General features: G+C 38.9%; 1 protein-coding gene across 1 annotated transcript; it reads right to left on the bottom strand.

Annotated features, from left to right (window-relative positions):
- Nucleotides 1-613: 613 nt before the first annotated feature.
- LOC114240470 (alpha-tocopherol transfer protein) lies at nucleotides 614-14,986 on the bottom strand. Its single transcript, XM_089733669.1, has 7 exons — nucleotides 14,702-14,986; nucleotides 9,273-9,411; nucleotides 7,486-7,636; nucleotides 5,977-6,081; nucleotides 4,331-4,478; nucleotides 2,016-2,232; nucleotides 614-1,046 (listed from the first exon to the last, which is right to left on the bottom strand). The coding sequence occupies exons 2-7, from the start codon at nucleotides 9,406-9,408 to the stop codon at nucleotides 913-915; spliced, it is 891 nt and encodes a 296-aa protein (XP_089589795.1). The 5' UTR covers nucleotides 9,409-9,411; nucleotides 14,702-14,986; the 3' UTR covers nucleotides 614-912.
- Between the last annotated feature and the right edge of the window lie 9,525 nt (nucleotides 14,987-24,511).

The following is a 24,511-nucleotide window of genomic DNA, read 5'->3' on the forward strand; positions in this document are numbered from 1 at the left end:
TACATTTTATAAGTGTGGGAAATTTCATACTCCTTCGTCTGCGCAATTTTCTTAAAAAGGGGTACCTACAAAGTTTTTGCTTCACGTAATAATATATAGATTATGACGTCTGCATACTTTTACCGAGTGCCGCGACTGGTGGTGTATAAGCAGTGTGCTTAATGCAAGTTTTTTTAAGTTCTCGATAGCCTAAAAGTTAATTTTGTATGCAGTTGGAACAGCGCCCCTAGCGGCAAGCTTAGGCAAACGATCCCATTCCATACAAATATGAGTTAACTTTTACGCTATCGAGAACGTTAAAAAACTAAGGACAGTGCAAACTGGTTCCAATTTTCCTAAAGAAACAAAACTCGTTCGTATTCATAAATGACTTCCGCGGTGAAGGAAGAACATCGTCTATGTATTTAAACTAAAAAAAATATATTTTACGTAAAACCATACATGTAAACACCTCAAGGTGTGATTGAATCCGATATTCACTTAAAATCGTTTTGGACTTATTTACCGGTCAAGTCATAATTAAAAGGAAATGAAAGTGGGTAATGTGAGTTAGGCTTAATCAGTCTGTAGGCATAGTATTTTCAACATAAACTTAGCAATTAAAGAAAACAAATTTTATAACGTGAAAATTTATTCCACAGGTAGGTACCTACCTACGTTCAATGGTTTCCTAGTTAATTTGTGGCGTAGATTTAACGCCATCTGCATTCAATACGATGAAACAATTTTAAAACTTAAACTTGGTTTCAATACATTGTCAGTAGATGTCGTTATTTACAAAAAAATTGTCAACAAAAAACTTTGTCTCGACCTAAATCAAGGAGAAATTTAAATCAAATTACCAAATAGTTTTTGGTTTGTTTTTAAGACTTCAAAATCATCTTTACAAATAATTATTTAACCTTAAGCTATTTAATCAATATTATGACACTTCTCCGCTTTTTTTTTATTTTCACTTTTCTTAGGTCGAAGGGATTCCGTCACACGTTTTTTGTTTTCTTGAAGGAAAAAATCTTTATTTTCTTTCATTATGGCAATAGTGTCATCTGTAAAAAAACGTACTTAGTAATAAGAATTACAGCGGAAAATAATATTTTCGAATGTTTTATTTATAACTAATAATTTCCGTTATCTGGTACCTGTAACACAAGTTCTTCACGAACTTATCACGGGACCAGTTAACGTGGCGTGATTGTTAGTAAATATTTATTTATTTATTAATTATTCTTATAAGTGTATATGTCACGAAACTCGAAACTTATACTCATAATCGACAGCACGAAAATTGTTTTGACATACGGTAACGTAAATCTCGAAGGCTGGCTGTCGAGTACTAGCATCTAATGTAATGACTCGTTTTCGTGTCGAGGACTCGATACATTAACACAGCCTTTCCCAAAACGCCCCCTTGTGGGCACTGCAGGCCTAAAGGGGGACGGTAAGAAACCCAGAAAAAAAAATGGGGGCGTTGTGTAGAGGCGTGGGAGGCAATTTGTAATTTCATCTAGGAGGACTCTTAGACACCGACTGAGCTCTCGCTGTAGTAGGTTATAAGTAGGTGAAAAAATGGGGGCGCTAGAAAATAATTTATCCTCGAATTGGGCAGTAGACAAAATAAGTTTGGGAACCTCTGTTACTCTGTACTTCTTACGAATTCGATAGATTTTCGTGCTTGACGTACAGTGACAGTTCATCATACAATGTTTGCCCGATATGAGAATTCAACCAACGACCCTCGGCGCCACAATCACGTCCGCAACTACACCAACGAGTCAGTCAATTATTGCAATACTTTTACTACCATTTTATGTTGTCTCTGTTTGACTTTGAATACCATGTGTTTCCTTATTAGTCCTTGAAACCTCGCTCGACCACGCACCTGGCATCGGTGATGTTCATAGACAACACCACCACCTACAATTCGGTGTGACGTACGCTCTTCTACGTTCTATGCTAATTAAAATGAAAATAGATTAAATATATTTAGTTAAAAATTATAAAGTTTAATAATATACCCCTGCACTCCTCTACACTTCTAAAACTTCCACCGGCCTCTTTAGGCAGAATCTCCACGTCGACATATTCGGCCAGCGTGTTAGACCCAGCGGTATGGGTGTTCACCAAATGCGTCATTTCAGACCCAGCGAACCTCTTCAAGATCATTAGAAGTCGGTTGGCGAAAAAGGGCGCATTCATTAAGTGTATGCCCTTTAATTGTACCAGCATCGCGTGCTGTAATAAAAGAAATACATGCTCATACGTTGTCTTGAAATCAAAAATCAAGATGTTTTAATATGAATCCGTGTGATTTATTTACCCTTTTCCTGGTATTGCAAAGCGTGTAATTTAGAAGGAATTTTCTTTATTATTTGAAATTTAATCCATTTCAAGTTAAATTAAAAACAAACAACTTTTTTGCTGGTACTGTTACGGGGAGGATCCAGGAGCTCTTTTTAAAAAATTAAGGAAACTGTGATTGACACTGAGTTTATTTTATAAAAGAAATACAGTCAAACCTGGATAAGTGAGAAAACTCTATAAGTAAGAGTAATAGCCAGGACCCGTCATTTTTAGCTCCTAAAACCTCTATTAGCGAGAAACAGAAACCTCTGTAAAAGAGAGTCGTTTTTGGCTCATGGACCTCCGTGAGTGAGACTGCTACTTATCTATACCTCTATAAGCGACAGTCGAGCTTTATTTATTTATATTATTTAGGAGGAACAAAACAAATTACAAATTTAACATCTGCTATTTTATGACCCATTCTTAACTTTCGTGGAACTTCTTAACATTGTTTTTGTATTGTTTTCTCGTCAATATTGAACCTATTCTATTTCGTGGAACTAAATAACGTTGTTATTTATTCGATTTCTTTTCGAATGGACACGTGTCCCTGTGTACCGTCCTCTTCGTCGGACTTACTCAGTTTATCGTTAATCAATTGCGAAGGAAAGTTCTGTTCTGCATCATGTTAAAACGGAAAATCAAAGTACTGCCATTAAGTGATAAACTAAAAATAGTGAATGCGTTTGAATCCGGAAAATCGCGAAATTAAATTCAGAGGGCGCATTAGCGAGAAACTCGGGTTAGTGAGAAACCTCTATAATCGAGAATGAGATTGTGCTCCCTTGAACTCTCGCTTATCCAGGTTTGACTGTAGTACAAACGATGTGCGTTTTTGCTACTCAAGCCAAATCTGTTCTGCCGCGCTTTAGCAATAAATCGTCTCTATATAGAAACGATCAAGAATGCCTTAGTCTGCATTATTTACCTATTTATATTGCATTATTATTGAGGAGCATATCGACGCTTGAAAGGCAAACGTGACTAAGCGACAATGCGTGATCTTTACAGTAGACTAATTTAAAGTTGAAATACCCGAAAAAAATTCTATTTTAACGAATCTAGCTGTAGGATTGAAATAATTTTAATAGACCTAGAAATATATTTTTTTTTGCGCATCGAATATGGTTATTGCCTATCATTTATGTACAAAGCAGTTATTGTCGCTTAGTCACGTTTGCCTTTCGAGCGTCGATATGTAACAGTACCAACGCCCTGCTTATTTCTGCCGTGAAGCAGTGATGCGTTTCGGTTTGAAGGGTGAAGCAGCTTGTTGTGATAAACAGCTGAAATTTAGAACTCTCAACTCAAGGTGGCAATATTTACGCCGTTCACATCTATGGGCTCCGGTAACCTAACGCAATAAAAGCTCAATAACGCAATTCTAAACAATAAAAAAATGCAATTAATACGGTAACGCATCTGTCATACGTGTGTATAAAATCGTGAATTTATTTAATTAAATGCATAATATTTATGTACAGTATGCATCAGCTCCTTTGTTTTTTATGCATTAGAACTTATTACAGTTGATGTTGACGTTCTAGAGCAGTGCTTCCCAACCTTTTTTGTGCCACGTCCCACTGTAACATTTCTAAAACTTTTATGACGCCATACATAATTTTTAACATTAATAAATTGATTTCTTCACTTATGAAACATAATGATAGGTATTTAGGAAGAAATCACTATGAAATTGTTATCAGAACACAGTGAGTAATATTTCAAACATATTTTATATTATAATACAAATTCAAATTCAAAATAATTCTAATACGTATTTTCTATATTAATTTAGTGAGATTGCCTCCCTTAATTATTAAATTGCCCCCTTGTGGGGCGTGGGACCCACTTTGGAAAACTCCGCTCTAGGGAATATATCCTACGCAGTAACATAGAATTACAAGAAATCAATACATTTCATATAATTAAGTGTAGTTACAACAAAACGCGACCGAACTTCGCGAGTGAACAAATAAAATCATACCTCTAAATAGTGTAAGAATTGCTGAACAATTTGCAATTCAAGCCGGAACATGTGGCTTAATCTGAAACCCTCCAAGTCGAAGATAATGACTAAACCGGGCCATGTGCCTTCGAGATACTGCCATAGGTCGAGAACCATTAATACTGACCTAAAAACAAAACGTTAAGTATGGAAATAAAATAGTTTACCGGCATTCAAAATGTTTTCGATTTTTATAATGCTATTATTAGAAGGGTACATTGCATGTACATATGTAACGAAATCTTTGGCTTCAAGAATTCCGATTAACTTGAATATTTGCAGAAGTATTTTTTTTTTGCATTATATATCTTACTTCATCTAGTAACCTCGAGGGGTTATATTTCAGCGAACGAGTAGACGGGCTCACGGGGCTCAGCCTGGCGAATTTGCTAACACTAGCCCTAGCAAGAGCAGTGCTTCGCAGAATCTACCACCGGATCCGAACCGCGACCCACTGAGAAGATCCGGCGAGAAACTCAGTGGGCTGCGTCTATGTTCAAATTTGAGTACCGGTGGCAAGCACTGACCCAGTGAGAAGGTAGTTGAGTAGATAGTTTTAGGTTCAGAAGTGGAATCCATTAAAAAAAAATAGCACGAAAAGGAATTCGTTTAATACAGCCACAAACAATAAAAATTACATGTTAAACACATATAATAGTCACGTAACCACAAGAATACAAACAATAAAAAAATTGCGCACTTAGTGAAATAAAAATAGCTCACGTGTCCTTTAAAACAATCTACGGAGATTCCGTTAGACGTTCGGTCGTTGCGAGCTCTGTGTGCTTAGCGCGAGTTTTTTAACGTTCTCGACAGCGTAAAAGTTAATCCAATTTTGTATGCAGTTGGAACAGCGCCCCTAGCGGCAAACGTAGGCAAACGATCCCACTCCACACAAATATGAGCTAACTTTTACGCTATCGAGAACGTTAAAAAACTCGCACTAAGCACAGTGAGTATCAAAAAAGGGAATAGTCAACGTCCTCTGGTTAGAGCCGCGTGAGCTCACCCACTCGTCAGGTTACGCTGCTATAATCCTCTAAGGTTAACAGCATAGAATAGAAAAACAAAACGACATTCACGAAATAGGTTACAATTTTTTTTTTATTGTTTAGATGGGTGGACGAGCTCACAGTCCACCTGGTGTTAAGTAGTTACTGGAGCCCATAGACATCTACGACGTAAATGCGCCACCCACCTTGAGATATAAGTTCCAAAGTCTCAAGTATAATTAGAACGGCTGCCCCACTCTTCAAACCGAAACGCATTACTGCTTCACCGCAGAAATAGGCAGGGGTGGTGGTACCTACCCGCGCGGACTCACAAGAGTTCCTACCGCCAGTAATCTTGTGACCTTTTTTATTAATGTCTATTTTGTGGTAGCATGATTTGTTTATTAACTCGTTCGAAAATTACGGAAAACTGGCTTTTAACTAAGACTGAAACAACTATGAGTACAAAACATATTATAGTTTTTTTTTTTGTATTCAATTAATAAGCATCAGGATTTTCCACGCACAAGTCGCAACCGGAAAGATTAGCTCAGTCTAAAAATAAGACGACCTCGCTCCGGGAAACTCCCACGGTTTGGCGTTTACTTACAACATACCATAAATACAACTTACCTTAGTGCTTCTTGCAAGATGAGATGTTTTGGTTCAAAGTCGAGCAGTCGCGAATAGAACACGGCGTAACCGTCTTTAGTGCGTGCTGGTAGGGGTTTGAGCAACCTGTAACGAAGAGGTTTTTTTTTAATCCTACCTATGCTGATGAGCCTTGAGAAGCTATATCAGCGTTGCCCTAGTGTGTAGGTGAGCTCTCACGGCTCAAACTGGAGGTGTTGCTAACACTTTTTTTATTTTTTTTATTGCTTAGATGGGTGGACGAGCTCACAGCCCACCTGGTGTTAAGTGGTTACTGGAGCCCATAGACATCCACAACGTAAATGCGCCACCCACCTAGAGATATAAGTTCTAAGGTCTCAAGTATAGTTACAACGGCTGCCCCGCCCTTCAAACCGAAAGGCTTCACGCAGAAATAGGAACGGTGGTGGTACCTACCCGCACGGATTCACAAGAGGTCCTACCACCAGTAAATAGCTCTTGCTGGCCCTAGCAAGAGCAGCGCTTCGCAGAATCTACCACCGGATCGGAAACACGACCTACTGAGAAGATCCGGCGAGAAACTCAGTGGGCTGTGTCTATTAGCTTGTGCAATTTACTCGTCGAGGCCTTCGTCGCAAGCGACGGGTTCGACGAGGACGGTGACCGGTGCTTGTGGTACCTAAAAGAACTGTTAATGGATCAGGAGGATCCGTAATAACGTGTATCGTCCGTAAAACGACTTTACTGCACTGCTCTTGCTAGGGCCAGTGCTAGCACCACTCCGGTTTGAGACCCGTGAGCCGACCTACACGTTAGGGCAAAGCTGATATAGCCTCTCAAGGCTATCAGCATAGGTAGGAAAATAAGAATTCGGACGCTAGTTTATGTAATAACGTCAGTAGCAGAGCTATTCGAACTGCTAGCTCTGACGTCTCATAAGAAGAGAGATAAATGTGTCACAAGCCAACGCTTGGGCCGATCGTCGCTCTCTATTGCTAATTTCGCGCTCTCGCTTGAACGTGACACTTTTTCGTGCGTACAGCCGCTGTTCATCGATTTATAAGACGTTATCACGTCAAAAGAAGACCGACTTCTACTTCTAAATTGGTTCGCATAGCAAATAGTTCTCAGGTAACACATATATAAAGGAATAAAGTCCAATTTAAGCTAAGGGTTCGGCGAATGCTGTTGAGAAAGTTGGCGGAATCGTCATGAATTTATTAAGTTGAAGTTATTTGTAAAGAAAATTTATTAATATATTCCTTTTAATACTGTATAAACTATTATATATATGTATGTATGTATATGTGATTGTGTATATACCTATATACTTTTTTGTATATGTATTTGTACCTTAATATAAATTTCATTGCACCTACCACTATTTACTCTGCACTACCTTTGGTTGACTGGTATAGAATGCCTTAGGCATTAAGTCCGCCAATGTAAATTTTACATGAAGCGTAATAAATAAAATAAATAAAAATTTATAACCTCCTCTTCTTTTTTTGGAGTCGATTGAAAACTTACATTCTTTTCAATGTGAGTTCCACTTCATCATCGAGGGTTCGATTTTGGAAAAACGAGTACTGAGTCTTCAGCGTGTAGTGTAGCTCCAGCACTTGCTTCGTTTGCTCCGAATTCCTCTTGCAGCTGTGATGGGCTAAGATCAAATCCATATCTGTAACAAGATTTTTTTTTAGTCATATTAAGATTACTCAATATAATTAATTACGTAATAATTTTCTTTTTAATTGATAATTCAAGAAATTCAATTCATCCATTATTTGTGAATTATTATATAATTTTGGCACACTTAAATGTTAATAATCAAAATGATTTAATCAATTTATTTCCTGGGAGATTTAAAATAATAATCGATTTTTCTATTTTCTGTAATTAAAGAAATTTAATTAGTTTTTTTTATGTAATATAATTATGAGTCACCCTTAGTGCAAAATTTATAATTGTTAGAAAAAAAACAAATATTTATTTATATGTTTTTGGAATATTTATATCATATGACAAAATTTCCGCAATAAATTAGTTATTTTAATTTTGAAAAATAAAATATATAAACTATAAGTTTAAGTAAGATTCAAGTATTGCGGCGGATTTCTTTCCGGTGCCCAGGAGCGGCATTAAGATTAAATCCGGCCCTGCAAATATGTATGCAGTTGGAACAGCGCCCCTAGTGGCTAACGCAGGCAAACTTTCCAACTCCATACGAATTAAGAGTTAACTTTTACGTTATCGAGAACGTTAAAAAACTTGCACTAAGCACACTGGTCCTTGAACGTACAAACAAAATCGGACCCGCAAAAGTGATAATTTGCGTAGTCATGGTGCCTAAGACCGTGGGGATATGTATCACCCCGTTTCCCATTGTTTCAAAGACATCATAAATTGCGTTTTGAATGGTCGTATAGTCATTCCACAATACTTTAACTTCATTCTTCAAGGTAGCCGGATTCATCATTCTAAAAAAGTTCTGGTTTTACTGGTGGTAGGACGTCTTGTGAGTCAGCACCGGTAGGTACCACCACCCTGCCTATTTCTGCCGTGAAGCAGTAATGCGTTTCGGTTTGAAGGGTGGGGGCAGTCGTTGTAACTATACTTGAGACCTTAGAACTTATATCTCAAGGCGGGTGGCGCATTTACGTTGTATATGTCTATGAGCTCCAGTAATCACTTAACAACCAGGTGGGCTGTGAGCTCGTCCACCCATTTAAGCAATAAAAAAAAAAAGTGGCAGTTATTTTTGATTGATCAGATCAAGGTACAGTCCTATAAAGACCAACCGAAACATATTATGTATTTTTAGTGCGGCATCTTGTGAGTCCGCACGGGTAGGTACCACTAGCCTGTCTATTTCTGCCGTGAAGCAGTAATGCGTTTCGGTTCGCAGAGTCGGGTAGCCGTTGAACTGTAAATCTGAGACTTAAATTCATGTCTCTGGGTGGGTGGCGGCACTTACCTTGTTGATGGCTATGGGCTCATGACTATCTAATGTCAGGTAGGTCCTGAGCTCACCCATCTATGTAATAAACAAAACTCTTATCGAGTCTAGAATACAATATAAGGGTACAATGCAATATCCCGCATGCATGTACCGATTTTATTAAATACGTCCCTAACACTAATGACTTCCACCATTAAGGAATAACATGGTGTTAATGCATTTGTGGCGGCATTTACATTGTAGATGTCTATGGGCTCCAGTAAGCACTTAACAACCAGGTCGGCTGTGAGCTCTTCCACCCACCTAAGCAATAAATAAAGTTATTTCCAAAGCCTTTCTGACAACATAGACGTACCGGTAATGACATCACTTGGCATATGAGGTTGTGTCTCCAGCCAGCTTCTTAGTTCAGCTATTTCCCAAGGCATGATGCCGGTGTTCTTCTTGTACTCTTCCTCCAGTGGAAACCCAGTAGACGTACTGACCGACATTATCTGAAATAAAAATTTAATTGGCATTCAAGAACCACAGATCATAGGAGCGAACCAAGAAATTCATGATTCGCATAGGTACGTTCAACATAAGATTTCAGTCCGATATTTTAGACTGTTTGTTGATTTTTTTTTCTTACCAATAACTTAGTAATTATTACTCGGTAGTAATTTTTTTTGGTTTTTTTCTAACCTCAAACAAAACGTAACAAACTGGAAGTGTCTCAGGCGAAATAAGAATAAAACTACTATGCAGAAATGAAGAATCAAAGAACGATTAATTTATAATGCGAAGGTAGTCGCGTTTTGCTTTCCTGAATGCCGTCGACCCCCGCATCTAGTATAATAATTACTAGATGATGAGGTTTTTTTTTTTGATAACGCCATCTTGGTTAGTTGCCCTCAATTAAGAAAAATAGTATTATTATTCGCCAATAGATGTCGGGAAGAGTTGATTATTGAAAACACGAATAAAACAACATTTTCTGAAAATAAATCGTAAATAGATCGATTTATCGCCCCCCGAAATCCCATGTATACTAAATTTTACGAAAATCGTTGGAGCCGTTTCCGAGATTCAGGTTATATATAAGTATATTTACTGGTTGTAGGACCTCTTGGGAGTCTGCGCGGGTAGGTATCACCACCCTGCCTATTTCTGCCGTAAAGCAGTAATGCGTTTCGATTTGAAGGGTGGGGCAGTCGTTGTAACTACCTATACTTGAGACCTTAGAACTTATATCTCAACGTGGGTGGCGCATTTACGTTGTAGATGTCTATGGGCTCCAGTAACCACTTAACACCAGGTGGGCTGTGAGCTCGTCCACCCATCTAAGCAATAAGAAAAAAAAAAAAAAAAACTCTTTACTCCACACATCCATCGCATCTCTGCTGCATGCAATCGCTTTTCATCAAAAATCACAAATCACGAGTCACCTTCTGACCAAATTAATGTTTAACAAAAAATTTGTAATTTTCATATATTTTGTAGTGTTGTTAATTTAAGCTGTAGGTATGTATTTTATTTTAATTAGAGAAAAAACTGTTGTCATAAAAAACACAATATGTTCGTTGAGACCAAAAAAATAGTTAATTACGATTATTGCAACACTAGATTTGGACGCGATGAAGCTCGATGTAAATTTATAACGAAAAAAAAAAGGTTTTTAATTTTTTTATTGTATAGTTTGGTGGACGAGCTGTCGGCCCACCTGATGGTGAGTGGTTACCGTTGCCCATGGACTTCAGCAATGCCAGGGGCAGAGCCAAGCCGCTGCCTACCGCTTAATACTCTTCACAAGCCTCGTTTGAAGAAGGACATGTCATAGCGCTCGAGAAACACCGTGGAGGGGAGCTCATTCCATAGCCGGATGGTACGTGGCAAAAAAGATCTCTGGAAACGCACTGTGGATGACCGCAGTGGCTCCAGGTAGTACGGATGAACTCTACTCCGGTGACGGGCGGTGCGATGGTAAAAACGAGATGCCGGTATCATCTCGAACAATTTCTCAGATGCCACCACCTACCTTGAGATATGAGTTCTAAGGTCTCAGTATAGTTAGAACTGCTGCCACACTCTTCAAACCGAAACGCATTACTGCTTCACGGCAGAAATAAGCAGGGTGGTAAGCGTGCGAAAGATTTTTTGAGCAATTCTCTACCTGCCTATGAAAATTCCGTCAAATGGGTCACGTGAAAAATTGGCTCGGGTTCTGATTAAAACAATCCGGTGAACCGACGACCTAGTCAAAATATATGATCAGGACTGAATGCGGAACGCATGAGACTGAAAATAAACTAGAACATATTATTATGAAGAGATCTACACTCAGCATTGAGTAGACACAGACTGAAGAAGAAAAAAGATTATTAAAATGCATATTTCGCTTAAACAATTAACTTCGCTACGAAATCACAGACAAACACTTAGATTTTATTAAATAACTTGCTGACCCGGCAGACTTTGTAGTGCCTCAATCGACAAATAAAAGACCTAAACTTTTGTATGAAATAAACTTAAAACAAACAAAAGGAATCCGTCCGACGGGGGACACATCAAAGGTAAAACAAAATTGTTATTTTTATTAAATTTCGAGCATTTTCATATTTATATACCTTTTAAACCTTCTCTGGACTTCCACAAATAATTCAAGACCAAAATTAGCCAAATCGGTCCAGCCGTTCTCGAGTTTTAGCGAGACTAACCAACAGCAATTCATTTTTATATATAATAGATAGTTCTACATTGTAAACTTTTTATATCGCAGACTGCGTCAATGCGTAATCAGTTTGTAACATTTTATTTAAATACTTTATCGTGTTGAAATTATTTATTACACGATTCAGTAAATCAAAATGAATTCAAGTTTTATTAATGCAATTATATTGATTAGGTTCCGAGCTCATCCACCGCCTCTTAATGGAAATTGTGGAGACGACGGTAATTCCAGAGGTGGCCTATGTACTGCTTATATCTTCGATGTGTTTTTTTTAATGCTTAGATGGATGGACGAGGTGTTAAGTGGTTACTGGAGCCCATAGACATCCACAACGTAAATGCGCCACCCACCTTGAGATATAAGTTCTAAGATATCAGTATAGTTACAACGGCTGCCCCGCCCTCCAAACCGAAACGCATTACATACTACTTCACGGCAGAAATAGGCAGGGTGGTGGTACCTATCCGCGCGGACTCACAAGAGGTCCTCCAGTCATATTTGGATTTGATATGAATGTTCTGTAAAATCGAGTGGCGGACTTGATGGAAGACGCATCATGCATTCATGACTCTCATTTTAGATCATTAAAAACTTCATATTCGTCCTTCGATCACATTCGTCCTCCCTTTTTTGTCTCCCGAGTAAATCACGGGCTTCCGCCCACGCGTTGGGCAAGCGAGACAAGGCGAGTTGGGTTTGTGGGGTGGTGTATGCCCAATTAAACTTAGATTCAGTGGGTATAACTGACCCACTCACTCGCTACGGTTAAAGCGTCATTGTCGCGATAGAACTAGTAAAACCCAACCCAAGTGTTGGCACGACGATCTACTATGGCCTAGCGAATACCGGGGTCATAGCCCGTCAATATACGGCATGAAAATCACGACGGTCAACATTGATACTTCAGTTAGTCCTGCTTGACAACTTAGCAGAAGCGTTCGTTCGCTCAATAACTAACCGAAAGCCCAAGGAGCACGGAAAAACCCTTTGTTTTACATTTACGGGCTAAAGAATGGGTGTTTAACAACCACCTCATGTTACGATCCCATAGACGTCACAACAAATGCAAGCACCTGCTTTGAGACACGTCAAAACCTCAATGATATGATTGGTTGTTGAACGACTCTCTCTCCAATTAACAACCCCACAGTGCTCAATGCCCAGTCGTTTTTTTTAATTTATTTTTTATTGCCCTAATAAGCACACGAGTATACGGCCCGCCTGATGGTGAGCGGTTACCGTCGCCCATGGACTTCAGCAACGCCTGAGCCAGGGCCAAGCAGCTTATTTGGTGGTAGGACGTCTTGTGAGTCCGCACGGGTAGGTACCAGCGCCCTGCCTGTTTCTGCCGTGAAGCAGTAATGCGTTTCGGTTTGAAGGGTGAGGCAGCCGTTGTACTGTTAAAAGTGAGACCTTACAACTCATGTCTCAAGGTGGGTGACGGCATTTAACTTGTTCATTTCTATGGGCTCCGGTAACCACTTAACATCAGAAGGGCCGTGAGCTCGTCGACTCATCTAAGCAATACAGAAAGAAGAATTATTAGGCAGCGTTATTAGATATCATATCAGTCTTGTGAAGCATATTAGGAGTCTGAATGTCTATATTCCGATCTTGCATATATATACAACCCGACCCCCAGGACGAAATACGAGTTTGAAACAAACAAACAAGGATCGAACATATTATACTAACAGCTGAAAGGGCATTTGGTTTATGGGACTTTTTTGCAAAATTAAATTAAGAAAAAAAAACAAAAAAACAACAAAAAAAAAAACAAGTAATACCTACCTACGTACACCATTACAATTTATTATGGCTATCACATACAATATAATAATATATTATGTTTGTATGATCGATCTAATCGTTTACTGCGGACCAGCTGTACAAATTTCACTCAACCTACTTTAGAATTAATTATTGTAATGATATCATTTTTTTTTACCTCTGCTGATAGTCTTGAGAAGCTATTTCAGCTTCTCCTTGACGTGTAGGTGAGCTCACAGATCTCAAGCCGAGAGTGTTGCTAACACTGGCCCTAGCAAGAGCAGTGATTCGCAGAATCTACCACCGGATCGAAAACGCGATCCCTTGAGAAGACCCGGCGAGAAACCCAGTGGGCTGTGTCTATGAGCTTGGCTGTGTAATTTACTCGTCAGGGCCTTCGTCGCAAGCGACTGGTTCGGCGAGGACAGTGACCGGTGCTTGAGGTACGTAAAAGCACCGTTAATGGATCGGGAGGATCCGTAATGACGTGTTTAGGACGACGTCAACTGTTTACCATTCGGTTTGCAGGATCGGGTATGTAATTTCCGGCGGCCACGACAAGCCAAGCCTTCTCAAAGTGTAATGATATCAGTAACCCCTTACTGGTGGTAGGACCTCTTGTGAGTCCGCGCGGGTGGGTACCACCGCCCTGCCTATTTCTGCCGTTCAAAACTTCCACACTTATAGAGAACATAGAGAAGAAGTGCACAATGCTAATAATTTTTAAAAAGAATGCATATAAGATACATTAAATCAATAAAGAAAACATTACGCACACTACATACCATGTATTTGACGTACACACGCATGCATACTATTTATTGTCAAACTTTTGTTCTTGACGTCTGTTGTCAAATTGAGAATAGATTAAACATTGTTTGTCTTTGTTAATATTTTTTATAGTGTAGTCTTGGCGAAATTTGTGATTATAAAAGTATAAAACACAATCATAATAGTGTACAAACTTACAATTCTAATTAATTATAGTCGAATTTCGACTACTGCAGGAACTCTAGTATTTATTAAAGTCTATAAATTATACTATACAAAACTGAACTCTCTTTTCACTCAATGACAGAGTGATTAATAATTCCGTCTAAATCCGTCTTATAAACTAAAAAAAAAAATATTTTAAAGTAATGAGTCTCAAAGATTTTAAAAAGTTTTTCTTTACATATACCTACCTATACTATAAAATGTATTTTTTTAACTCAATAAATTTAAATTAGTCACGCTCTGTAAGTTTAAGTTCCAGACACCTTATTCATTTTATTGTATACAAGCAAAAACAACATAAAACATACCTCGTCTGTATAACGAATTACTAAACTTGCGCACAGAGAAAAAATGAAGACAACAAAAAATAATAATTATTACGGAACTAATTTATTTGTTTTACTATTACGACAATGTATACGAATCACTAGCAATAATCTTTTGAAATACTAATAATAACTTTAATTATTATCAAACTGTTGAGACGTGTACTCCCAACCAAATGAAGTGAGTAAATGAATAATTTTTTATGCTTTTAAATGTGTAAATTTTACAACGGCTAAAGTTCTTGTATGCAATATTCGCTCGTGATTGGTGTTTTAATCTGACACACGTAGATTCGGGCATAAACATAACTACCTACCAATATTATTTGATAGCAAATTTGTACTGGTGGCAGGACCTCTGGTGAGTCCGCACGGGTAGGTACCACCACCCCGTCTATTTCTGCCGTGAATCAGTATTACGTTTTGGTATAAAAGATGAGGAAGGCGCTCTACTTTAAAATTGGATCTAAGGTTTCACCACTAATTTTTTATTTAGTAATCTGTGGTAATGCGTTTCGTTTTGAAGGGTGGGGTAGCCGTTGTAACTATACTGAGACCTTAGAACTTATATATCAAGGTTGGTGGCGCATTTACGTTGTAGATGTCTATGGGCTCCAGTAACCACATAACGCCAGGTGGGCTGTGAGCTCGTCTACCCATCTAAGCAATTAAAAATAAAATAAAATAAAACAAACAGGAAAATTTAGATTTGGAAAATATAATATCATATTTCAATCGAATTCTAGACTTTCAGATATTGTATCAGGGGGGAAACCGGAAGACGTAGCCGTATTCGTAGCCTTGTAGAAATCGAGGCTTCGGTCCTAAAGTGACAATGAGGTTGCTCGTTAAGGTCAACGTTCTTTGATATCCCACCAGCGAGTCGCGTGGTGTCGTTAGCACCAGATCACCTCCGTTGAGGGTGAGGAGGCGAGCAATGGTGTGAAACATTTTTTTTTGGGTACAAAGTTCCTTATGGGACGTTGCGGAGGGGTACCCTAACCGGGAAAAAACGTTCGTAGCGTAAGATTTTTATTAGTAATGCACACAGTGTACGACTTAACTTTGTAATGACGTACAAAAAATAACATATTTTTTTATCATTCATTGACCACGATCTCAGAGCGTTATTTTGCGCAATACACTAACTCTTATTAAATACAAACAATCGGGAATGAAGTGTAGGTACCACAATAAGTTCGCACGATATCGAATGACCGTGAGTTAATGCGAAATCTCCAGTCTTATTTTCCTCATACCTCGAATAGAACTTAAAATTAATATTTTTATAATAAGGAACTTCGTTCTTGTCCGGTGTCCCACAACACCACACATCTTTTTATTTATTTAAGTAAAACCCATTTAAGTGGAAAGTATTAATTTCGCGAACTGGGTGTGTTGTTTGTTGTTATTACTTGTATACAATAAAATAAAGAAGGTGTATGGAGCTTAAACAAAATTACAGAGCGTGACTAATATGAATTTATTGAGTTTTCCATTTTGTAGTATACTAGCGGACCGCCTCGGCTTCGCTCGGGTATTTAACAAAAATTTCAAGATTAATAATTATAACACACACATAAACCCTTCTATTTGAGTTTGGGTAATAAAAAAAAAACTTAAAAAAAAATTTAAATTATTATTTTAATGAATTATTATTTTATTTTTTATAATTTTTTTTGTTGTTATTTTTTATATCATCTTTTTTGTTATTTTTAATAAATTAAAAAAAATCTAATCTTCGGGATAAGTCATACAATACAAAACAAAAGCTATTGAAATTTATTGAGTCAGGCGGTGTTTCCTGAAAACGATAATTGACGTCGTTTTATTTTTTTTAAATAAAACTAAATATTTAAAAAAAAAACAACAACACTTATTGTGGCTTAGCTACTTGTGCTGTCAGGACATTTTTCGTACATAGTGATGTGTCCAGCAAATTCGTAGTACATACAACCCAAAGTTTTATTTTTGATTCAAATATCGGGTTTTTGGTGTCGTAGTGTAATGAACTTCAGACAGATATGGAAACAAAGATATTCATTTTACACTTTGTTTAATGTCGACTCGCGCGAGTGTTCATTTGGGCGCTATCAGTGCATTGAAAGAATCAAAGTAACATATTTATTGACCTCTAGGGCAGTCAAGATAATTGATAAAACATACATAACTCACCCTGTAAAGACAGTTAAGCTAGGAAGATAAAAATCGGTCAACAAATAAATTATAGATATATTATTATGTATCTTTAAAAAGGATACATATTTAAAAATTAAAATAGTATTATATGTATTTAAAAGAATATTTTTCGGTTTAATTTCTCGTATTGTATTCATGGGCCGGGACGATTTTAAATAATAATAATAATAATGTTTTTATTGCAAGTAACCATGACTCCAAGGGCGGATCCAGCTTTGGCGCCAGGAGGGGGTCACATAGTCGTGGGCAAGTTAAGAACTTATAATTTAATTTTGATAACAATAGATAATAAATAAATCATGATGTTCTTCAAATAATTCAAAGTTAGTTCAAGTCCTGGAACTAGCTCAGGGGGGGGTCATGACCCCCATGACCCCCCCCTGGATCCGCCGTTGCATGACTCATATAAATTGTTAATAAGACTTAGACGTATGTTAGTAGTTATATTTACATCACAATGAAAAAAATAAAGTCTTCGAAGAGTCAGAAATAACATAATATAATAACAACAAAAAAACAGCAAAATTAAATTCTAACAGTAGTTTTATTATTGTGCTAGCTTTTGCCCGCGACTTCGTCCGCGTGGAATGGTTCACAAATAATGCTTTATTTTAGAACAAATTTGGTTAGCACAAAAAACGTTATAGTGAACCAAGCTTAACGTATAGACGTATGCTGTCGTGGACTTTTTTTAGATCTTTTAAAAGGAAACAATTCTGTCATACATTATTTCAGCGAAACTTTAACCATTTCTGCAGCACACGCAGCGGAAGCTCTCAAAAGAGGAAAAAAAACCCGATTTTGAAACATTCTTTATTGGTGCTCCGCGTGCCTTCTTAGCGTGATGTTATATAGCCTATAGTCTTCCTCTATAAATGGGCTATCTAACACTGAAAGAATTTTTGAAATCGGACCACTAGTTCCTGAGATTAGCGCGTTCAAACAAACAAAATCTTCAGCTTTATAATATTAGTATAGATAATTACTCGAGAAATCCGAACTGTTTCGAACTGCTCTGGGGTAGACCGGTGTTTCAAAATAAAAGAGTGGAGAGTGGTTTCGTAAAAAGTGATACAATGTTTTTGCTTCACGTATTATTATATATAGATAACAAATAGAACAACATAAATTAATTAAAAGAGGCTTGTGATAGTGCTCCACCGCTACGTACTTACATATTATTATTTAGTATGTTTACAGTTGTTTCTCTAATACGTATTGTCCTTGGCATTGGGCGCCAAGGACAATTATGGGCCGTACTAGGCGTAATTCACTTGTCGTAGGGCCTCTTGTGAGTCCGCACGTATAGGTACCACCGCCTTACCTATTTCTGCCGTGAAGCAGTAATGCGTTTCGGTCTGAAGGGTAGGGCAGCCGTTGTAACTATACTGAGATCTTAGAACTTATATCTCAAGGTGGGTGGCGCATTTACGTTGTAGATGTCTATGGGCTCCAGTAACCACTTAACACCAGGCGGGCTGTGAGCTCGTCCACCCATCTAAGCAATAAATAAATAAAATCTTGAACTTTTTTTGGGATGGAAGGGTAATTTTATAATGTTCGAAGGTCTTTCAATTTCGTCAGGATAGGTCAATGACCACGGGTCCAGGCAAGACCGTTGGAATTTTCTAACAGCTGCCCGAGCGCCTCCGAAGGAGATCCGTCAGCTAGAGAGGGAGGTTCACGAATGTTTGTTCATCGGATCGGAATCGCGATCCGTTGAGAAGGTACGACGAGAAACTCAGTGGGCTGATGATATTGGCGCAGCTTAGCCTGCAGCAAAATGAACGTTCCGGTTTTGAAGAGTGAATGCAAATGAGACTCCGACCTCATTTCTCAAAGTAGACGGACTCTTTAAAAAAAATGGGTCGCGGTTTTAAAAAAAAAACCATAAAACAAAAATTCTAATAACCTGATTGAAGTTCGTTCACACAGATTAGTACAAAATAATCCCTAATTCAATCTTATCGATGATCAACTATTAACAATTTACATTCATGTAACGAGACCTTATTTAAATTTATGACTTCCTTTGATAGCAGAGATTGGCAGTGAGTGCGAATTTTTTGTTAAAAAACACATTTTGTCGTAACGGCCGAATAATCATCGAAGATTTACCATGCTTTACAAATTTTAATTTATTTAAATTTAATTTTAATTAAATTTTAATTTATTTAATTTACAAAAACAATATATCATCACTACATAGTAAACAAAGTCGCTTTCTCTGTCCCTATATCTGGTTGTCCATACGAGCACTGAAAATTTCGGGAATTAACGAAGTGACACAACATTACTATTTAAAAATGTATTTATTGCTTTTCGAAGTATTCTCCGCGAAATTTGACACATTTTTCCATACGATGGAACCAATCATTGAAGCAACCATTCCATTCGGAAGTTGGGGTCTCCAAAATGGCCGTTTTGTAGGCGTCCACAGCTTCTTCAGGTGATGAAAATCTCTGTCCACGCAATTTATTCTTTATTTTAGGGAAAGTATAGAAATCATTAGGGCTTAGGTCGGGGCTGTACGGCGGATGGTCTAATAATTCTATGTTTTCTTGCTCTAAAAACTCTTTTGTTCTGTGCGCGGTGTGAGAACTCGCATTGTCGTGATGGAGGATGATGCGGCGGTTGCAGTTCTCTTTACGGAGTTCAGAAACGACCTGTGGCAAACAAATACTGGCATACCATTCTGCATTAACCGTTCTTTGTCCCTCAAGAGGAATAGTCGTAACATGGCCGGTTTTGGAGACAAACGTGGCTACCATTTTTTTGCAACACTCCGTGAACGAACAATTTTTGTTGGCTTTAACTCATTTTCGAACACCCAAACTCGTGACTGGTTTTTTGTTTCGGGTTCGTACGCGTATATCCAGGATTCGTCACCTGATACAATGTTGTATACAGCATTTGAGGATCCTGCGTGGATTTTTTTGAGAGTTCTGACGCACCAAGTAACGCGAGCCGCTTTTTGCTCTTCACAGAGCGAATGCGATATCCATCGGGAAAACAACTTTTTTACACCTAATTGTTCATGCAAGATTATTTGTATTTGACTCATGCCAATGTCTAAAGTTGCCTGAATTTCGCGGTATGTCACATGTCGATCTTCCTCAATCAGCTTACGCACAGCATCAAAGTTTTCTTGGGTGACTGTAGTTTTTGGACGACCTTGACGGGGATCATCACTGAGCTTGACACGTCCACATTGAAACTCAGCAAACCAGCGATAAATTGTGGTTTTGGATGGGGCTTCATCACCAAATGCAGAAATCCTCCGGTCAACCCACTGTTTTTGTGTTAAACCACTTCGAAAGTCATAATAAATCATCGCTCTTGAATTTTCTCGAGTCAATTCCATTTTCTCAACGACTAAACAAGTTTGACAAAACCTCGTGACAAGACCGAGAATCTTTTTTTAAATAAATAAATGGTATTCGATTTTTAAAACCAAGGAGTTTTCAATTAAAAAGATTTTAATATGACAGGAACAGTGGAAATATTCCATTCCCGATACTTTTAGTGCAGCCTAGTATGTATGTTTAAATCTTTAAAACTACGCAACGGATTTTGATGCGGTTGTTTTTAATAGATAGAGTGATTGAAGAGGAAGGTTTATATGTATAATAACTATTAAATAGTGGAGAAATCAATAATAAATTACAGTTTCCGAAGCGAAGCGAGGGCGGGTCGCTAGTATTATTATACTTATATACTAGCTGACCCAGCAAACATTGTTTTGCCATATATAAGATTTCTAGGGATTTTCTAGTGTAGAAAAAAAACTAACTTATTGTAAGTGTGTAAGGATGTGGTAAATGAGTGAAAGAGGTATGTAGTGCTGTGAACGATGAGGGAATATATAATAAAAATAACAAAACCTCATTCAACCACATAACGCCTCATTATAACAAAAAAAAAATGTCCAAATAAAAAAAAAAATGTTAGGGGTGGACAACCCTAATCATTTAGGGGTATAAAAAATAGATAGTAGCCGATTCTCAGGCTTACTGAATATGCATAAAAAATTTCATGAGAATCGGTCAAGCGGTTTCCGAGGAGTATGGGAACGAACATTGTGACACGAGAATTTTATATATTAGATAATCCAATTACCCGAATGTGTCGCACCTATAACGAACTAGCAAGTTCGTCAACTGAGTTGGATATTTTTACTTGTAGGTTAGTTACGTTTATAAAAATGTTCAAGGGCATCGTCCACGTTAATAATAGGTTAAGTAGTGTAATTGTTCAATTGTATATTGTGAATAAAAAAAATTCCTTACATTATAAGTTAGATTGGTTTTCGTTATCATGTTGTTTTGTCGTATAGATGTAAGGACCATTGTGTAAAAACTCAGCATTTTGTCTTGCTTGGTCGTGCGCACATGGCTTATGTTGCGAGTCAGATTTTGTTTCTTTTTACTAGTGTTTTTATGTATCTTTTTAGCTCGTGATGTGTATTGTGTGCCTAATAAATAAAATAAAAATACTATTAATTCGTGTAATTGACGTAATTAGGCCAAGAACTAGATCGAATCCTGAAAAATAATACGGGATACTTTCAACCTACTCCATCACCACTATGAGATCCTGCCAGCGAAACTATAGTCAAATACTAATTTACAATAAGTCGTTTTGCAAGCGCAACGGAGATTATGACTTCATCTCTGGCTCGTAAAGTCGCGTCTAGGGCGCCGAAGGTGCCTAGCTCCTGAGTGAACCGGATATTCAGTGGCGGACGTAAGCGCATGACGCCTTATCGAAGTACATTTCTGACGCTGATTTCAGGTGTTTTCCGATCAATTCGAGGCCCAGATCGTCGTGAAGATCGACAGTCCTCACGAACCAAGGTGCTCCGACGGCTATCCTGTAAAAACGAAATTGAAGGCACTAAAGAATTTCTGTATGGGTGTGGACTGCGTAGGCGTATACTGCGCTCGCATAGATCATTATAGGTATGCAAGGTTTGTAGTTTCTGTCACCTTATGACGAAGGGATATTTTACGCCGCTTGCGGATCAAGGACTAAAGTTTGAGGATACACGCGCCGCGGTCGCGGTCGGTGTTTATGAGTGGGCAGAATGTAATGAGTGAATCCAGGATGACTCACAGATATCTTTGAGATTGAACCCGCGGTCTGCTCCCAACACCTGCAGACCGTCAAGTCCCACATGTCCCACAAAATCCTCTAAAAACAAAAAATTAAAACGATGACTCTCGATGTTCTCGGCCCAGGGTATTGTTTAACCGAAGTGGTGATCGGGGTAGTTAAACTACGTCTAACGCGGGAGAAGATTCGCGTTACGGGTCTGGCCCCTTTTCCAGACTTACAAATGTTGGCGGCCGCGGATCACGATACTGGCATTGGGTAGAACGGGGATGTACACGTCGCTAGGGGCGAAATAAACCTCCATTTCCTGTTTGGGACTAGAGGAGGATGAGGAAGTGGGGACGGCAAGCTGCGGACGGGTTCACGTGATGATGACTTAGAGAGCATGAGGACACAGGGTGCGGTGGGGATCGCGGCGGACAACGCGGGAAGTCTACAGGCGGGTACGTGGTCCGCGGAAGAGGTCGCGACATGCTTTTTGGTCTTATAGGCCAAGAATTGCATCGAGAGCGACGGATGATGTTTGTGGAGGAACTCCGCCCACAAATTGTTGTATCACTAAGCTATGCTGCAAAGGTGTCATAACCGCTTAAATTAAAGTTCAAATTACGTTCAGATAATGTATTCAATCGAAAAACAATTCTAGACAAATCATTAGATGCGGCCTTCATCTGAGTAGCAGCATTCCATTGTCGGAGACGTAGTTCGAGCCAGTTATGCTTCTAGCTTTGTCACTTGCCAGGAACAACATCAATTCTGCTATTTCTGACGGTTCGCCTAATTTCTTCAATGCTGTGGCAGCCTTAAAATCGTCCCAGGACATATTGTCATTATCAGAATTCTCACGGATATCAGTTAAAACGGGACCTGGACTTATAATGTTGGCTCTGACACCATGAGGAGCTAACTCCAAGGCAATGCCACGTGTAAACTGATTCAAACTAGCTTTCCCCATGCAGTATGCCAGAAACCCTGGCATTGGTACCATGGTTCCACCGATACTGGATACGTTTATGATGTTTCCTTTCGTCTCGATGAGGTGCGGAGCCGCGAGGCTCGTTATCAAAATGACCGCTCTCAGATTAGTCGCTGTGACTGCGTCGTACGATTCAAGGAGGTTGCCAGCGAGCAGGGACCCGGATTTGTTCATTCCAGCGTTGTTAATGAGTACATCTAGCTTCCCGAAGGCGTCAATGGTTTGCTGGACGATGGTCTTCGCTTCTTCGTCTTTTGAAATGTCAGCTTTGATGATGAGCGGTTTTTTGCCGACCTGCGCACATTCCCGGGCCACGTTGTCCAGTTTCGTAACGTTTCGAGCTACTATGGCCACGTCGGCACCTTCCTTAGCGAAGTGTACGGCGGCAGAGGCACCGATACCCGAGCTGCCCCCGGTGACGAGAACCACTTTATTTATGAAACTCATAACGTCTACTCCTTACAAAGCCCTTGTATGAATTGAACAAACAGTATATATGCATACGTAAAAACGCTCAGCTTTTTCTTATCTATTAACAAACGAGATAATAAGACGTATGGTGGAATCTCTTTCTTAGGATGGTGAGATTACTGTGAAGCCTTTCTAGTTTCACGAAGATAGGTGGCAATACTGGCGCAGCAAGGAGGCGTGGGATTTTTCTAGGACCTGCCGAAGCACCACAGAAGGAAACCATACAACTGAAAGATCGCTGCTTCGCTAATGCATCTACTACCGGATCGGAATCGTGACCCGCTGAGAAGATCCGGCGAGAAACTCAGCAAGCTGTTGTTATGGGTTAGATTACGAAATCTTTGGCAAGTTCGACGAGTACGGTTGCCTACGTTTTCCGCCAGGGGCGCTGTTCCAACTGCATACAAATTTGAGTTAACTTTTACGCTATCGAGAACGTTAAAAAACTCTCAGGTCTCTCGCCAAGTGCTGGGCATCGTGAAGAAACCGACAAACTCTTCGACAAAGCCTTCGCTCGATGAGTTGTAACTGCCGTTGACGACCATTGGCGGACTAAAGCGCGTATAATTAAAAACATAATTGCTGTATTCGAGGAAAAACTTCAAACAAATAGAGTTGTTTTTGATTGAGCCTTTAAATATTTTTGTGTGAAATCTTTGTTTATTTGTAAACCAAAACAACAGAAAACGCAACATATAGACATTTAGAGTAGGCTGTGACACAGCGGGGTGGCGCCGCGTGTCTGGTTGTAGTGTTGACCGCGGGAATCCCCCTACTCTGACCGGGTTCTGACCCCGGACGGAGATCGGACGTCGGGTGTAAGAGTGCAGGGGAATCGCTTAGTGGGTGGGCCCTAAAGTTCCTTGGGCCTGCGGTCTGCTCCCAACACCATGCAGATCGTCAAGTCCTCGTAGGAGATCTCGTAGGAGATTCGGCCCCCGGACCGAAAAAAAAAGTCTGTGACACAGAAACTCTACGACACTCCAGTATTTAAGAGAAACAATTAAATTAATTGGTACGAAATAAATATA

The sequence above is a fragment of the Bombyx mandarina genome, chromosome 16, assembly GCF_030267445.1.
Source record: "Bombyx mandarina strain Sakado chromosome 16, ASM3026744v2".
NCBI classification, from domain to species: domain Eukaryota; kingdom Metazoa; phylum Arthropoda; class Insecta; order Lepidoptera; family Bombycidae; genus Bombyx; species Bombyx mandarina.

Excerpts from the sequence above, each read along its gene's own strand:
- LOC114240470 (XM_089733669.1), bottom strand. The coding sequence starts at position 9,408 with ATGTCGGTCAGTACGTCTACTGGGTTTCCACTGGAGGAAGAGTACAAG. Across the intron at positions 6,082-7,485 it reads GAACTCACATTGAAAAGAAT|GTTGCTCAAACCCCTACCAG; the intron begins GTAAGTTTTCAA and ends TCTTCGTTACAG. Across the intron at positions 1,047-2,015 it reads AAGTGTAGAGGAGTGCAGGG|ATGACACTATTGCCATAATG; the intron begins GTATATTATTAA and ends GTTTTTTTACAG.